We start from the raw sequence: 19,671 nt of genomic DNA, 5'->3' as shown, positions 1-19,671 counted from the left end.
TGTGTTCTTTGTTATCTTACATTGGAGCAAGCGATCAGCCATTCAAGGGCTAGATTGCTGAAAGTGGCTAACTTAGTTGATTTCTTTGGTTCTGGTATGCTGTTAAGCTTGTGAGAGATGTTTATCTTAAACATGTATTAAATTAATATTAATATCCTGAGAATTTTAAAAGACTAGTTTGCAATTAATGAAGTTCTAATAGTGTTAAATTGGATAATAAATGTTCGCTGTTATTAAAGTATAATTTTTTCACATTTTTTTATCTTCGAATACCGTTTTTTAATAATAAGTTAAAATAAGAATATAAATATGTATATTATATAATAATAAAAAATAAACTTTGTTTATTTCAAATATATTTGAATTATATTGTAAATTTATATACATCATTAAGAATGTTTTTGTACTTATATAAATATTTTATTTCTAGTTGATGTACACCAACTTAATATTAGAATTTACTCGTAAAAGAAATTACTATAAAAATCAGAAAATTGTTTAAAAAATATTTTATTGAAAATATTATTAGTATGCATAAATTGATTTCAGTTAAATTACACTTTTGTAATTGATATTTTTTCTACAAGGGCATTCATATTGTATTAATTGTCAGTAAATTACAATCTTCTGAATTATTGGAAAAAAATTTTAATTACTTTATCCTCTATTATTTAAGTTTTTTGGCTTTAATTATTTTATTAGTGTAGTTAAAATTTTTTCGTTGATGCATTTTTCTGTGAATGGTTTCTATACTTGAATCTGAAAAGTTAAAAAAAACTATTGAATTTAAATTTTTATAATTTTATATTATAATATATATATATACTACAATATAATAATTAAATATTTTATATTTATAAGTTTATATTAAATCATAAAAAATAACTTTGTGTTCGAGATTCACAGAATCTTTCGAATGTTATCATTTGGGGGAAAATCCCAACGGCTACCATTTCAAAGAAAAATTTCAACGGATATCATTTCAAGGAAATTATTCAACGGTCACAACCCCTATAAAAATTCTCCAACGGTCATTGTAGATTCGGAAAAGTCGGTATATCCGAAATGAGTGCACAATCATCCACGTTGTTTCTCGCACCACAGTCGAACCCATTGTTCTGGCGCTATGATCGACCCCTTTGTTGTCAGCTAACAAAGCTGCCGTATAGATATTGAATGCAAGCGCACCATGAGATAAGCGCTACTCAGTCATGAGCTAGTCAGCCAAGAATCATTCGGTCAAGTCGAATCAAGGAAAGCAGTCGCAAGCCTTTCCAATACTAGTGCAGCGATTGCACACACTCTCAGCAGAGCCGCTAAGGAAGGTGCACTGAACAGCTTCATACTCTGTTGCAGGTCTCAATCATACTAGGTGCAGCTGCAGAAGGCCCTTCTTATATTAGGTGCAGCTGTTACACTGAGCAGAGACGCTATGTAAGGCCCTCCTCATTTACTCTCCTTCCACAATACAAGACAGCTTGGAGGAGACCAGCAATCAAGCTACCACCATGTGTCATTACACGAAGAAGTGTCAAGAAACTTACGACCTCTCGCTCTCAGTGTAGAATTTCACCACCAAGTGTACTGCATCAAGAGGATCCAGAGACTTACGACCTCCTACCTCTGACATATGCTGACACCACGAAGCAACAACCAAGAAACGGCAAGATCTTTGAGTTCCTCGTAAATACATTATTTTGACAAATTAAAGTACTTTATGTAAAAAGATCAAATATCCAACACTTAAATAGAAGTTGTATCTGCCTTATTATAATAATTTCCATTACAAATAATTATAATTTCAAATATTTTACAACTGTTTGATGTTAAACATAAATATTATATCAAGAATTAAGTACTTTCTAACAAACCTGCTTTTCTTTTAAATATATAAATTAATACAGATTATAATTTCGTATTTATTGTATTAAAATAACATGAATAATTAAAAAAAATATTTATTATTAATAAAATTTAATTATTGTTCAAATAATTATATTATATACTTATTTTATAATACTTATTATCACGTGATTTAAAATATTTCATGTCCGAAATACATATTGGCAAATTTGAAACTTATACGATCTATCATATACTGTTTTATTTTAGCTTCCTTCTCATTTTACTTGTTACTGTAGTAATTTCTGTTTTAAATATATTTGTTAGTACTTAATGCACATATGCAAATATAGAATTAAAATAATTTAAAGTATTTATATTTTAATTATAGAAAGTCATTGGAGCTATATAGTTATATATGAATACATTTTAATTTATATAAATTGATATTGTTTGTTATGGACTACAGCATTTTTAAGCGGAATACAAAGTGGGAGAGGTATGAGCGCACGAAAACATTGTTTTGTAATTATTGGTCAACTGACTCAAGGAATGCTTCTAGCCGAAAAACTCAAACATATGACTATAATTCCGAGAAATAATAACAAATGAACCCTACAAAGCTATGCCCTATTGACGTCATGAAAAATAGTGGCGTAGAAACAGCTACCGAGAATATTTAAGGAGCTGCACGCGCCGCGATTCCTTCTTTTAGTAACAAGCACCCATCACGATAGGATCGCCACTTTACACTGGCAGTTCCCGCCAACACGTGTAAGCAACGCCGACGCTCGTTCTTGCATATTACCTCACACCGCGGTTTACGCCCACATCGAGCAGACGAACGTGCACCAATACCACCACTACCTTTGAGTTCACGGACACAAGCAGTGACGTCATACGGACATTCTCCCACCACTTCATACACTACAGCTCACCCCACGCCGGCTGCTAAGACGGCACTAACTTGCTGCTCTTACCACCATGAATCTCCCACTACGGCTACTCAACCCAAAGAAGAAGAGGAATCACCCTCCAGGCTATCAAGAACACACGTACAGACTTATCGTCACCACCACTATTGAAGAAACACTGATCTATTCATTCTATCATACACTCATACCAATATTCATAGATTATTAACTATTCATTATTTATCATATTTAATAAAAGGAAAGACAATAAACATTAAAGGCAGTATTGAATAATTGCATTGCCCCTTCCACTTGCCAGCAAGCCACCATCCACCATCATAAGGAGGTTTTTAGTCTGATCCCAGACAGTGTTTAAATATCTAAAATTTAAATTGTATAATTTCTGTGATAAATATGACTTAACAATGTAATTAATTAATATAAATAAGTTAGAATTTTCATTTATATGTACATTAATAATTTACTAAAAAATAAAATTTTATTACTTCTTCCTGAAAAATCCTTTACAATATTGACGACGTTGTCAAATTTATACTGTACATATAATTTATATGAAAGATGGTTTTTTCATAAATTTTTTAAAATGTATTTTTAAAAATTTCCATAAAATTTTCTATTAATTTTTTTATAACATTGGTTAAAAGCCTTACAGTTTTTCCTACTAGATTAATTTAGAAATTTATATTTAAATTTTATTTTATAATTATATTATTTTTTAAAGTACAAAATCAGATATACTAATTTAATATACAAATTATAATAAAAATAATTTCAATACACATTAATAATAATTTAATAAATTGTAATTATTATTTATTAATTATTAAATTAGAAAATTAATATTTGTTTCATAAAGTAAGACATAATTTATGTTTAATTATTGTCAATTTAAAAAATATAAAAAGTTAGTTTCATTTCTTATTAATTGTTTATAATTCATATTTATTCAATATATATTCGTTATGTATATATGAAAATATTATGTATATATTGACTATATAGAATATAGAAAACAAATATTGGTACAATAAATGAAGAAATAAAAATCAATCTATTAACCTGCTTAATATAACGTTTTAAATAAATAATTATAAAATTGAAATTATTACTTTAAATCTTCTAGTGATATTCACTTAGATGAGTATTTCAGCTAGTATGAAAAAATTTATAGTTTAATAGTTATAATATGATGCAACGTTATTTTGTAAACATTTAAAAAAAATTTGTTTTGTTAACATATTATTTCGTTCAATATATTATGGAAATCATTTTTTATACTATTAGTTTATGAGTAAAAAAGTATTTTATTGGAAATTGAATATATAAGTAAAATATATGAGAATAAGAAAAATTAGCGAATTTTATATTTTTTTATAACAAATCTGATTGACATGCCAAACTAAAATTAAAATATGTTAGTTGTCAGATGATTTAATATCAGAGTATTATTATATAAGTATATACCAATATCTATGGTCGTTCTTTAAGTGAAATTTTATGAGCAAAATTGGTTAGATGGATTGAAGGTGAATTTGCTCACAGATACATATCCTAGATGAGTATACTTTAATTCTTGTAATTGTTATCTATTTATTAAATAGTGATATTTTTACAAGAAAGAAATTTAGAAGATTATTACACATTTATATAGCCGTAAATTAAGTTATGTGGAATCTTCAACGGTATTTATATTCTAAAAATATTATGTTTCATCTATGAATTATTCTTTCTTTTTTAAAAATAGAAAAATGTAATCAAATCAGGACATATTTATGTCTTTACAATTTTTCAAAACTAATATAATGTACAAATAAATAATACAAATTGTTCTCAATTGAAATTCCTTGTATAATACAATTTCATTTGTATAAAGTAAATTTTACTTAAAGGTTGTAATATTATTTTATGTAGCATTCAAAAGAAGATGGATTTTTGCATAAATTCTATAAATAATAGAATGTCATTGAAACTAATTATAAGTTACTATAATAATAAAATTACAATTAACTGTCTACATATTTTGAATTATTAAAAGAGTGTTTGATAACTTGTAATGATAGTATTTTCTATTGAAACTTATAGTATTGTATACGGATTAAAAGAATCAGGGTAAGAGAAACATTTTCTGTTTTATACTTCTAATTGAAATTTAGATCTATTAAGACTATTAGTTATATCGCCATATTTGAACACTATTTTGTTATATAATTAATTACATAATGGAGTCGTTATCAACAATTAATATATTAATTGACTACACAAATATATTGACTACACAAAGCATGGCATCGGACTCTTCTACACTCGAAGGTATACCCTCAGTTTCATTGAGAATAACTATCACAGACCACATTCCCATAATCCCCTTATGAGTATGGTCGATTCTCCTTGCTAATCCCTGTCACATTAGCACAAACCACATTCCCATACTCCCCTTATGAGTATGGTCGCTTAAATCTGGTGGATCGTACAACGTTAGCATATACCTCAACCTAGCCATATTCCCTTTCAGGGATTATACAAAATCCATTGCTGATCCCTATAACGCCATCAACGACATCCACACCATCACTAAGAAGCAATTACATCATTGTGATAGAACATAATTCACTCTCTACTACGAGAAGTGAATTCAGAAAACAATAGTGTAATTGTCAAGAAAACTAAATAAATGTTGTTCTAACGAAGTTTACACACATTGTACATATTTAAAGCCCTTCCACTTATGTCCTTTCCTAAGCATCGCTAACGCGGGCGACAAATAAACTGAACTCTTGAACTTGACAGTTCGAGCCAGAAAAGTAAATTCATTTTGTTCGTGATCGGTACAGTCCCATGAATTTCAAACAAAAGAAAGGTCATACGCGCAGTCCGGCGTACAGCATGTGCGCCTAGACTGGCCCGCACGTGCGGACCGGGACGCGTACTCGAGCGAACGTTTACAAACAAAATCCGGCAAGTCCGAGCAAGTTTATGACATGAAATATAATTTACTACCAGCTCTCACAAAAAAGGGACGCTTACGAAACTTCTAGAAGCTTCGTTTTCTCACGCTACAAGGAATTTTCTGGAAAAGACTCGCATCGGCACTGTTGCCGGTGCTGCAGCCGCTGCATGATACAAGTGTATCTGCCGCTCAGTGTTTTAGTATACTGTGAAGACAACGCGTGGCAATATATTCGGCAGCATAGTTAAGAATACACGCGTACATAAGAACAAGAAATCGGCAAATTAGATAGTGATTACAGTGAAGCCAATGGAATAGTGATCAAAGGGGAGATCAATTACGCAGCAACTAATACATCTTGCCTGCAGCTCACAAGGTACATCTTTTTATATTAATAAATTAGTTAGTCACACCTCGCATATAACAATTTGGGCAAACTTACGCTACTTCAATCTTCCGAAGAGCACTTCGGAACCGTACAGGTCATCAACAGCTGACTTAAGAGTCGCTATGTTTTAAGCACATTGTCACAAAAGGACAACAATAGATCAACTAATATACTATAAATACAGATTATTACATCCTTCAAGAGTTAGAAATCTTACCATTAATCACTCTTACGCGTGACTAGCTCTACTACAGCTCCCTTTAAATAATAAAGATACAATTGATTACTTAATAAATTCCATTAAACATCATACACCATATCAAGTATAGTTATTCATACACCAAGCGTACTTGATTCAAATGCCATCTTCTCATGCTGCCTCACAAGCATGATTGACTGACTACATCAGCTGATATTTACATCATCGGCATAACCTCGATTACAAGACACGCAGTAATATCCATAAAATCTACGATAATCAAGAGTACAAGGATACACCCTCAGTACTACAATAGAATACTTCTTTCTCAACAGCCTTGCAGTATTATTATTATGATTATTAAAAATAATAAACGTTGTTTTACTAAATACATGATATTTTTCAGCCTTGTCACTTATTATTTCATTTAAAGTTATCCTGCCGAGAGATTAATCCACTGAACTATTGAATTGGTAGTTCGAGCCATAAGTTAAACCTTTAAAATCGAACACATTTTATCCTTCGAATCGGATCAAATTTCAATCAATTCGATCGAATCAAATCAAACAAACAATTTGGAACAGTTGATTAACATTAATATTTTCTATTTAATATTTTTTAAACAACAGAATATTTAGCAAAAAATAAATTTTATTAATTTTGTTCGAGAATGCGAGAACATTTTTTCCTTTTTTGTCAGTGCAATAAAACATCTGGCAAGTAATATCGTAAAATTTGTATTTGGATTTCAAACTTCGCTTGCTCAAATTTTCTCACGCATTAGTGTCATAAAACATCTAGAAAAACAATACCATAAACACGGAAAATCCTATAGTTTTGACATTTGCATTTTCGTTCCGCTCGGCAACTACATCAAGCATTACTGCAAGCGGACCCTCATTCCCTTTCCCGCTATCAACAAGTTGCAATGCTGTCACCAAATGTGTCAGCGAACCCCCCCTCGCCTTTTTTAAACTTATACATAAATTAATACATAATTTATACATAATATAAATTTTATAAACTTATTTTAAATGTATTGTAGTTATCTTTATTCTAAAATTTGGTTTATTAATAATAAACATTAATAATAATAATAATAATAATAATAACATAAATATATTAATAAACACACATTAATATTATATTAGTCATGTATTAGTCATTTTTAATAGTTTTTTAAGGGTGTTTTAGCTATATTAGTTTTATCCTGAAAAAAATTATTTAGATTATCATTTATATTTCGTAATATTTTATATGTATTTAAAATTAATTCGATTTCAATAAAAATAAAATTCATTTTGAAACTTGTAATATTCTACTAATGAAAATATAAAAACACTTACTAAAAATATGTATATTAGTATATTTTGTTAGCTTGATTAAAATTATAAAAATGTAATTTAAATTAGATATAAAATATTCGTTAAATTATTTAACATGTAATACTAATCAGCTTAAGTTATAATTGTAATAGGAAGGATCTTGGGGCATCTCACCTTATATTTGTTGCTCTATTTCGTTATGAAAAATTGTTATTGTAGTTTCTTGTTCCTGTGGTATATAATGGCCACGTATATCATTAAAGGTTCCTGGATACCATCTTGACATACGAATAAGACTTTGTTGACCTCGACGAGAATTTGTACGCCTATGGAATATTGCGAATGAAAAACTTGGACCTCGCTTATTTGATTCTGAGGTAGAGGATTGTTTTCGTCTCGATAAATAGCAGGAGCCGTAACAGCAAAATAAATATCTAAATAGAAGATTTTGTAAATTTTTCTTAATAGTACTATAGTAATTTCAATATTGTAAATATTCGTTTTTAAATTAAATAAAAAAATGTACTAATTCCTAATAATAGGATTTAAATTATTTATTAGAAATTCTTTCTAGTATAATCCAACTTGTTAGAATAAAGTAATTTAGAACACGTATTTGTTTATGAATTATGTGTATGTATAATATTTTATAGGTAAATATCTTTTTCAAAACTTTTATCATGTATTTATTTGAATGCACTTTTAACTAAAATTAACCCACAGACGCCAAGGAAAATTGTTATAGAGAAAATTCATCATTTATTATAATATAATGAATTATGTTTATGTTTAAAGATAATATTTGTTCAACATTCAGAATAACTTAATAAAGTATGTATGTGTAAGTATGTTTGTGAATATTTTTGAATGTATTGCATACAAATGAATCTTTTGATACAATCTTTTGATACCCGAATGCCGTAAATGTAGTGTAGGTGCTTAGAGTAGCATTTGAAGATGTATTATGACATTCTTAATAACATCAGCTAATAAGGAGATCCATGTCGAAAAGAGTCAATGCCGAAGTTAAGAGATTATAATCATTCAACTTTCTTCACATAAAACTTAAATCAACAAAAAATAAAATAATATGTCTTAAAACATATACTTGATTTTAGTATGGATATTGAAGATAAATAAGAAGTTATAAAATTAAGTTATAATGAAATTTATTGTTAGCCAAGGATTTAAATGAATGGAAGAAATATATAGATTTTTTGTCTTTTAGTTCATAATACATAATATGATTATAGACTGCAATCTTAATTAAATTTGGCAACAATTTTCGTAATTTTCTCTTTAAACTTTCTATCTTTTCTAGTATACCCTTTTATTTTATACTCTGGTAAATATTCGAGATGCTTAAACAAAGTTCTTTATGTTAGAAAATTAAATTTTTATAATTTGTAACTATTCAGTATTGAACTACCTAACAAAAAATAACAATTTATTGTTTGTTATAATACGATTTCGATACATTATATTTAGATTAAGACGCAATATTTGAATTATACGTTACGAAAAATTCACTGGAAATTTAGACGCGTACCTTGTCCACATAGCAACAAAAGAAGCTCTTCAAACGTATCAAAGCTTGCTTCCAGAGAATTCACTAGAGCCTCCAAGAAGTTACAACACTAAATGTACGCAATCGTATTTAAGAAGCAACGAATGGAGAAGGAAATCAGTCTTGTTGAGTAAGTCAAGTGAAATCAGTGCCAGTCATATCAGAGAAAGTTGAACTCTTTTAAGGGAATAAGTGCAAGGTATATTCATATTGTTTATATTTATATTGTTTATATTGTTATATTGTTATATTGTTATATTGTAATATATTGTTTATATTGATTATTCTATTATTGCTGGCCAGCTATCGGTGCGTCCTCCGCAACGTGACGATAATCAGACCGCATTGAGGACGACGACATAGACTGGCATCTCAAACACCTTATTAACACTACATGTAATTTTCGCGGCCCACGTCTACACTATCGGTTAGACCCTCGAAACTTTATTCTTATCAGACCGCTAAAAAGGGCGCCGACACTGACTAGTGGTCCCCGCAAGATTATTATTACACTCGCGGTCCGCACCTGCATTATCGATTAGGCCCTTGCAACTTGATTCTTATCAGACCGCTAAAGAGGGCGCCGATACTGACTGGTGGTCCCCGCCAAATAATTGCTGTGGCACTGCGATTATATTATCGGTCACGCTGCAACGAGTTGGTTCTGATCAAACCACAAAGGAGGGCGTCGACAATCCGTAATAGTCCCCACTACCTTCACGAGCCGAATCTTGCTCAATAAAATCTATCGCCGATTTAAACGCCTAAGCAGTCGCGAGCCGAATAACTTTTTCGTAACGTATAATTCAAATATTACGCCTTAATCTAAATATAATGTATCGGAATCGTATTATAACAAACAATAAAATATTATTTTTTGTTGGATAGTTCAATCCAGAACAAAATCTATTGCTGATCCCCATAACATCATCAACGACATCGCCACCATTGCGAAGAAGCAACCTCACCATTGCAATAGAAGAATTCCCTCTCTCCCACAAGAAGTGAACATAGAACTACAATAATGTAATTGTTAATAAAACACAATAAACGATGTCTCAAAACGAAGTTACACACTGTACATATTTACAGCCTTTCCACATGTGTCCTTTCCTAAGCATCGCTACGTCGAGAGACTAATAAACTGAACTATTGAATTTTGCAGTTTGAGTCATAAACTAAACTTTCGAACAATAGTAGATATTTAATAGATTTGTATTTAAAATAAACCCTAAAACATTGAAGTATTTCAATCATTTTATTGATTTTTCAATAATATCTAACAGAATTGTTTCTAGTAATTTAATGTGTTGAATTATTTGTATATTTACATTCAGAATTTTTTGATATATTATTAGAACAATTCAGTAATAATAAAAATAGTAATTACGAAAAATTTTATAAATTTGTGAAGTAGAATTTATAAATTAAAAATTAATCTTTTTACAGTTCTATAAAATTTTTATTCTACAGTTCTATACGGTTTTATTAAGCATATTATAAATTTTAATTGAATAAAGTGATTTTAAATTATATTTAAAAAATATATGGCTTTATGTGATAATATTGTTTTTTAATTATCTTTAAAAATTTAGTTTTTGGTAAAAAATTTCTATTCAAATTTGTTGTCCGTTTAATACATAAATAAAAAAGACAAATAATATCATAATTATTAAAGTCTAATAAATTTTTTCTATTTCCACATAATTATTTGCTTTTATTAATAAAAGCAAAGCCATTGAACTTTCCAATTTTACATTTATTTTCAAATATATGATTACGTATAAAAATATAATTCCCAAATAAACAAATTAATTCAAAATCCGTAGTAAAAGTAAAATATTATATATATTTTTTCAATGTTCTCATAGCTGTTAAAATTATAATTAGTTTTTTAGAATGTTTCATTTATCATTTTTAATATTATTATTTTTATATGTTTTTAAATTTTCGCTAATAGATTTGGTTTTAAATTATATCAAAGATCAAATGCACTTATAAAAATAATATGAAGTTTAAATGTACTATATATTTTTTAAAATTAAAAGCTTGTAATAGATTTTCTATTAACTGCAGTACTAATTCTAATGGATATTGTTTTTTGAAAATTCATAAGTTTTTAATAGTGATAATTATTATATACATAAGTTTTGTTATTAAAAAAAAAATATATATATATATATATATATATATATATTAAAGCATGATTTGTATATTTTGTTTTGTAATTATAATAATGAAATACAAAATAAATGAATAGGTTCAAAAAGCATTAGTCAAAAAGGACAATTATCGATTATGGTATTGTTATTATGTGTACAATTATAAATGAATACATTTCATAATACTATAGTCTAGCCACTATAGTGATATAATAGTTAATACATTTTATATATTTTATAACAAAATAATATTATTTTCTTATTAAATGTACTCTTATCAAATAAAAATGACATTTAAATGTTAAAGGTAAAAAATTATGCATATATTAAACATTTATAAACGAAGAACGTATTTAATGATTGACTTGGGTTTACAATTTAACTATTGTGATTTTTTTATATCTTAAAGCTGATCTGTTATCTTTAGGTGTAAGTATCATATCGTTAATGTTATGGTTTTATAAAGTGTATGAATAATATGATAATGGAAAAATGAACGGTTATCTTTTTAGAATAGAATTACCATAGATTATATTTCATAGATTTTTAATTGAATAAAAGAAAATGTTTAAATGGTATTTTTGTTGTAGTATAGTAGCGAGAAAATTAAACAAAACTATAAAAATTTTTTTTTAATTTTTAAAGTCTTCGTTTAATTTGGTAGATATGAAGATATAATTATTTTGAATTATTTTAGTATAAGGTATTTTTATCTGCATAGCAATATAGCTTCGTAATAATATTGACATCAGTAGTCAGTGAGTACTGCAGAATAATGAAAAATGAATGTTTTAAATACATAAATTCATATGAGTTGCATACGAGTATGAATGAGGTGTATTTTATGCATGAGGTATTTCTTATTTATTAAATTGGATGGTCTATTAAGAATATATCAAATTCTTATGTATAAAATTTCGTTATATTAAGAGGTAAAAGATATTTATATAAAATATTTAATAAAATGTTTAATGTACATACTTATATTAATTAAAATAATAATTGATATTATTTTTACAATTAATAAAGAGGTTTGACGAAGAAGAAGAAGAAGAAGAAGAAGAAAGAGAATAATTTTGTTGTCATACCTATTGAAGTATTTACGGAAGGTACCACTAACACAATAAAGTGCTATTGGATTTATACAACTATTCATAAATGCTAGACAGAATCCAAGAATGCGAAAGTAGTGCCAGAAAGCATTATAATCTTCTTGGGCGCTTGGATGAAGGTAAAACCACAGCATAAAAACGTGTTGAGGTAGGAAACACATAGCAAATACTGCTACAAAAGCCATCACCATTTTAGCTACCTTTTTACGGGCTTTTATCTGCTTCACCTATGTTAAGTAGTTTTATACATGACTATTATAAAATTCTGTATAAATGTACATATTTTATTTTAAAGGCATTCAAATGTATTTACAATGAGAAGAGACCTTGACATAATTCCATTTTTATTTATAAGCTTTCGAATATGTATATTATTATTTATATTATTATTATAAATATGAATTTTCTATAAGTAATATAGTACTATGCACCACTGTATCATTTACTATATTATTGATAATTTAAAAGTTCGTATGCAATTCCTGTTGATAATTATGCATTTAATAGCTGTAGAATATATAAATTGTTTATATTCACGGTAGTTACGGTATTTATATTTGCGCATATATACTCAAGTCATACATTCTTACTCTTTTGATATAAAGAACATCATGCAATTAAAGAGGGGGATATGAAATAATACGAAGCTAGGCAAGTATGCTTAAAATTTTTGCAATATAGTGGAACACATTGAATTTTATAGTAAGACAGTCAGTTATAAATGACAATTACTATCGAATCTGGCTGACGGTAGTAGTATTAATAACATATATTTAATTGGTATTAATTCCTAATATGATAACTTTTCAAAAAATACTTCGTATTTACAATTATGATTAAGGATTTTTTTAAAGGTATACGATATATTCCTAGCGACAAATTTATAAAATAAAATCGTTAATGTTAAGAATTAAATAATTTTATTAATTTTTTCAAACTAATGACAATTTTTGGTTACGATCTTATCGTTATTTTTCTGATTTTACTTATTATTTTTTTTATTATTACTTATCGTTTCCATTTCTATAATGAATACTGTGTTATTATGACAACAGTAAATATTTCCATTATTTTTAAAACCTTTACTAGAACTATTGTTAAAAGTATTTTTTTATATTTTTTGAAATAAGAAAATTTTTAAAATGTAAATTACAATCTATATATATATTTATACTTTTCTTTTATAATTTACAAAACTTTGAATTCTAAATTAGAATTATTTCTCGATTTTTCTTTTTCCAATTATATTAATTTATATTACAATTTAGTCATTGTAATGGAGTATTTTGTTTAAGATAAAAATATTTTTTGTAAAATAGAATTATATTAAAACTGTAGCCAGATAATCTATTTATATAAAAGCCTAAGTGTTGAAAAAAATGATAAAATAAAAGTAGTTTCTATATAGTTTAGTAATTTATATGGCATTCTTGGATTAATAATAATATTTTTTAGTCTGATTAATTTTAATAGTTAAATGATTTGTTTCATATGATCAATTATGGGTACATATTTGTAAAAATAATGTTGATTTACTATCATCTAACTATTATCTAGATATTTTTAAAAGTTATTAATTAATTTTAAAGTTGAAAACTATTTTTGAGAATGTTAAATTTGTTACAATAAAATCGTTAATAATTAATAAAATTTAATATAAATTTTGTTATATTAATTTTAAATCAAATGTATTTACAATTTGATTATTATTTTATTTAATCATTAACGACTATTTTATTTATTGAAAACAGTTACCTTGCTCAGATCTAATCGATATTATTTTAATTGTTATGTATTTATAATGATCCGAAAATTATCGATGAAATTACTCAATAAACTTTGTAAAACATATCGAAATTAATTATTTTCAACTTGTATCATCCTTTTTTTATTCTTATCTCGTTATTAATATTATTTTACACCTAGAGCATAATATTTTGAAGCATTCAATTATTTAATCCAAAGTCTTATTTTTGCTTGTAATTTTAATTAGAATACTAATATAATAAAATATTATTCTTTTAATTCTTAAATATTTAATAGTTAGCATTGAGACTAAAATATTTTTATTTAACACAAAATATTTACAGAATAAAATAATATCTAATAATAAATTTTTATTAAATTTCGATTGTTTTTAAATGCTAAATGACGAAAATATGCTAATAAAAAGTGAAGGTATTATATAATCGTCTATTTGAAAATTGTTTCTAATAATGTTTAAAACACAGTAAACATTTGTTATGTATTTTTAGTAAAATACCCCAGAAAATTAATAAAAAATTACATAAAATCATATGTATTTATAGCAATAATTTGATGCATAGAAGACTATTCTAGTTCTAATTTTCAAAAATTTAATTTAATTTATCAATATATTGAAGCATAATATTCTATTTTATAATCTGTTAAAGTTATTTTAGAGTGCCGGAAACATTATAATAATGAAATCTCTAAATGTGTATAGTACTTATAAGATGATAATTTTAGTACAAATAATATTTTTTTTATTTACTTGTAAAAATAAATAAAACTATGATAAAATGAAATTTTATTTAAAATTTAATATAAACTTAAATTATACTGTGATAATATATTATATTTGTAAGAGATAATCGAGAATTATAATCGAGGAGAGTGTGAGAGTAACAAAGTGAATGAACTTGTAAAGCGAGAGAAAGAAAGTGAGGTATAGCTGTAGAAAACTAATTTTCCGTTTTAAAGAAAAAAGTAAATTTAAAAATATTTAAAAAATATTGATAAATGCTGATATGTAATATAATCATATATTTCGAATGACTAATATTCATTTGTATTATATTTTATGAAATATAGTGTACTGTATTCGGTACTTTATTACATTTAATGTAAAATAATGAAAATGAAAATAATTTAATATACTATATAATATTATTTAATTTATGAATTTCATAAATGTTTGTGATAATTTTGTAAATTTGTTCACAATATATATAAATTTGATTATACAAATTATTATTATTACTGTTAATTGAATATTTTTGAATATAAGTATATATAAGAATATAATATACTAATATAATTGTATATAAGCAGTTACCTGTCCCTGCATTTCACCTGGAATATTTTTGGTACTTTGAACGAGATGTTGTGCCATGAGCATGTAGAAAACAGCTATAATACTAAGTGGAAATACATATAAGATACAGAATCGTCCAATAAGTACAGTTTTTGGATAGTTGGGACCAAACGTCTCCGGAAATGGATAACAAGTCTATAAAAATAGCTCATTTAAATATTATCATTTTTATGATTATGAAAAATCTATGCATATTATATTCAATATATATATTTTTATTTATAAATTATATTTATTTTTAAATTATAATAAAATAAAATGCTGTAACTTACCATAAATGTAATATTTTTATTCACTCTAAATATTCTTATATAGGAGAATGAAGCTGGTAATGCGCAAAATATTGCTAAAATCCATATTAATGTGGCTACTATTTTTGTAAACTTCGTTGCTCTATTTCCACTACCTAAAAATTATTTATAATAATGAATAGAAATTGCTTTGATTTTGTTTGAGGAAATCATTTAAATAAGTACAATTTAAAATATATTTATATATTATTGAATCATGTATTGAACTGAATGACATATTTCCTGGTTTAATAAGCGTATTAAAAAATATATATTATATATAATTCACTAATTAATATAAATATTTCACTAATTCATTTATAAAATTATAATGTAATCTTTATAAATAAAATATTTTAATGAGAAATAATTTTTGAAATGGTATTTTATAAAAATATACATAACTCAAATAATAAATCAAATAAACAAAGTTATTTAAAATTTTTGCAGATACATTTAAACAAATTCTATTATAATGTGGAAAATATTTGTAATGTATGAAACTAAGCTAAAAAGTAAGCTATATATAAATATATAAAGATGTAGATGACTGAAACATAGATATAAAAACTTGAAAACAATTAAATTAATTATGAATTATTAATTTTTCTTTTTACAATATAATATACAGATTTAAACTTTTCATGTCATATTAAAAAAAATTTCAATTGTAATTAAATCGCTAGATATTAAATTATAAGTTATATGTATTCAATAATTATTAAAACTCAATTAAGTTTATTTTTACAATTATAAATTAGAAAAATTAAGAAATTTGTTACTTGTTATAATGTATTTAACTGATTAAATTTATATTACTATAAATATTGTTATACTATAATAACGAATTAAATTTATTTTCTCGTATTTGTAGTTTAACAATATTTTAACCCATTTTCAAATTACGAATAATGAATAGTATGATTTGAATGTTAAAATCACTTAAACATTATTTGAATTCTAATAATTGTTAGTAATTTAAATTATATATATATACATATATCAACATAGTTTTATGTACAAAAGTAATATTTATTAATATGGATAAAATAAGAAAAAATAATTAGATCAACTAAAATATAGAAACGCAAATAATCTAAGAAAGAAAAGAAAAACAAATAATTGAAGTAACTTATAAGATCAAATATTAAATTAATATATAATATATTTAAACATTGATTTGTCATTTATTAAACAATTTTGTATATAACTAAAGTTATCAATTATGATATGTTCTTATGACAATATGTAAGTTTAAGCCTTGGCGTATACATAAGATAAGAATGAATGATTTTTGAAATCATTGGAAAATTATTGTAAGATTAATATTTTGTAAACAGTTTCAGATTTATAGATTATACATTAAATCTATTTTGCTATTTTTATGTATATTGAACATGATTTAAAGATTTTTCTAGGTAATTAATTTATATTATAAATAACAAAAAGTTTATCATCGTATATTTAATCAATTAATGTATTATAAAAAAAATAATTTTAGATAAATAATCAGTACATTTATAAAATTTTTACCAAAAAATATTAAATTATATAAATGTAACATTTATATAGTTTATGAACTAATTTCAATTATCACTAAATAAAATTAAATATAAAATAAATTAGTCGAATGAAGAAGTTAGTAATTGTGATAAAACAATAGATTACATAAAAAAATCATTTAACTGCTTTTAATCATTCATTTGTATAACAAATGTATTATGCAATGTAATGCATTGTTTAGTTTAATGATTTAACAATGTTAAAAAATATTTTTCACAATTTTTATTTTTATAAATTATACATTTTTATTGCAATGATATTTTTTCTAAATTCCAAATGATTTTGTAATCTATACGATGCTGAGAATATTATAGTTACAGTAAAGTAATATTGATTATTTGTTACAGAAGTATTAAGGAGTATTATAAAACCAGTTTCAAATAATAAAAATTATATATTGTGCATATATACCTGTGGCATGAAGTTTTCTCATAGGATCAACGATGGCGAAAAATCGATCAGCTGAAAGTGCAGTGAGTGTGAAGACCGATACTCCGATCGAGGTATCTTTAGCAAACTCAGATATTTTACAAAGTACCAAGCCGAATGGCCAAGAATCCATTACGTAGACTGTGAACGTGAAAGGGATGCATATCATTATGACCTATCAAGAAAAAATAAAGTTTTATACGTTTAGGATTAAAAAATTCTTTGAATGTTATATCTGAAATTCCTGAAGTAATAAGCATACTTTGCAAGTTTTTTATTAGAATCGTTTTTATTTTAATCAATTGACTTATATTTTAAGAAATAACTAGTATATAAAATGTATTACTGAGGTTTTACCAGAATAGTAATTTTTTATATGTAGGAATGCATAAATTTTTATGCGCACTTTGAAAATATGATTCACTATTTTTTAAGTTTAATACAACAAATTAGAAAAATATTAAAAAATTAGGTGAATACATACATACATACATACATGCATGCATACATACATATATATATATATATATATATATGCATCCATGTGTGCGCGATTATTATTTAATACCTTTTATTAACAAGTTTAATAGATAAAATTATATATACTTACTTTATATAATCATTAAGGAAATAAAATATTCCTTTGTAAATTCTCATGTAAAAATTTGATATCAGTTTAATATTATATAAATAATTATATTGTCATCATTATTATTAATTTTAATTTAGGTAACTTTATTTATTATATTTAAGGTTCTTAGAAGTAAAGAAATTATTAGATGTAGATTTAACATTAATTTCTGTTAGTTAAAATATTTTGTTATTATTTATTTAACAGAATAATAGTATGAGATCACAATGACTGTAGGGAAGAGTGTTTTTTATACTCACTAATAAATCACCAATAGCAAGTGAGAGTACGTATGTATTAGGAACATTTCTCATATTTGCATGTCGGCAAATAGTAATAACGAGGACACCATTGCCAATGACTCCAACAACAAGTATGCATACAAAGACGATGGGTACAATATATGTTTCTGGACGTTCTCCGTACGGTGTATAGTTCTCCTCTGAAAGTTCTAAATGTACGTTTTTATCTGTCACATTGCAGTCATTATTACAAACTGACATTATTGTAATTATTTTTTGAATTGGAAGATTTCTTATATACGCCGTTCGCTAGTATCTACCATCCGTATCATTGATGGCTTTGATTTCTGTTAACATCATGTTAGTAATTAATTAACTCACTATTCTTAATTTTAACAAGTCAATTTCAAATTGCTGTCTTGTTTTGTTGCTAATTGATCAGCTTTGACTATTTTATTTCTATAAATAATAATACAAAATAAGCTTAATGATGATTTTTCATTTGTTATGTGCGCCTTTTACTAAATTTTATATAAATATACACATATATGGATAATATGATCATAAATAGACTACTTTTAAATTTATAATATTCAATTTTTTAATCTAATATATAGTTAAATTATTATAAGATACTATATAATATTAAAAATGATTGTTGACTTTGCAGTAATATATTTTCGAAAATATTTTAATCCATTATAATTTATAATTTATAATTGTAATAAATTGTATTTAACATTTCAAGATTTGTATTTAAACTAATATTATTATCAATTTTGTTATATTATTAATTTCTTCAAATGATGTGACAATGACTATTACAGTTTGTTGTTTGTTTCAATTTTTTATTATTAAGTACACATTTATCATATTGCCAATATTAACTTGTTATACAATTAAATACACATTTAAAGTAGC

The 19,671-nt window shown here is 25.3% G+C and overlaps 1 protein-coding gene across 1 annotated transcript; it reads right to left on the bottom strand.

Moving 5' to 3' along the window:
- Window positions 1-668: 668 nt before the first annotated feature.
- Window positions 669-19,110, bottom strand: LOC105363950 (gastrin-releasing peptide receptor-like). The gene is made up of 8 exons (XM_011501775.1): window positions 19,071-19,110; window positions 18,769-18,977; window positions 17,860-18,052; window positions 15,868-16,001; window positions 15,557-15,730; window positions 12,454-12,704; window positions 7,811-8,070; window positions 669-759 (listed from the first exon to the last, which is right to left on the bottom strand). Exons 1-7 carry the CDS (start codon window positions 19,108-19,110, stop codon window positions 7,812-7,814), a joined length of 1,260 nt encoding a protein of 419 aa, XP_011500077.1. The 3' UTR covers window positions 669-759; window position 7,811.
- Between the last annotated feature and the right edge of the window lie 561 nt (window positions 19,111-19,671).

Source organism: Ceratosolen solmsi, unplaced genomic scaffold, assembly GCF_000503995.2.
Source record: "Ceratosolen solmsi marchali unplaced genomic scaffold, CerSol_1.0 scaffold10, whole genome shotgun sequence".
Classification (NCBI taxonomy): domain Eukaryota; kingdom Metazoa; phylum Arthropoda; class Insecta; order Hymenoptera; family Agaonidae; genus Ceratosolen; species Ceratosolen solmsi.
The sequence above is the reverse complement of the archived record's forward strand: the minus strand, read 5'-3'. Positions and strand labels throughout refer to the sequence as shown.

Coding starts and splice junctions, on each gene's coding strand:
- LOC105363950 (XM_011501775.1), bottom strand. CDS start 19,110: ATGATGTTAACAGAAATCAAAGCCATCAATGATACGGATG. Junction 18,978..19,070: donor AGCCATCAATGATACGGATG/GTAGATACTAGC, acceptor GCAATGTGACAG/ATAAAAACGTACATTTAGAA. Junction 18,053..18,768: donor TTGCTATTGGTGATTTATTA/GTGAGTATAAAA, acceptor TTTTCTTGATAG/GTCATAATGATATGCATCCC.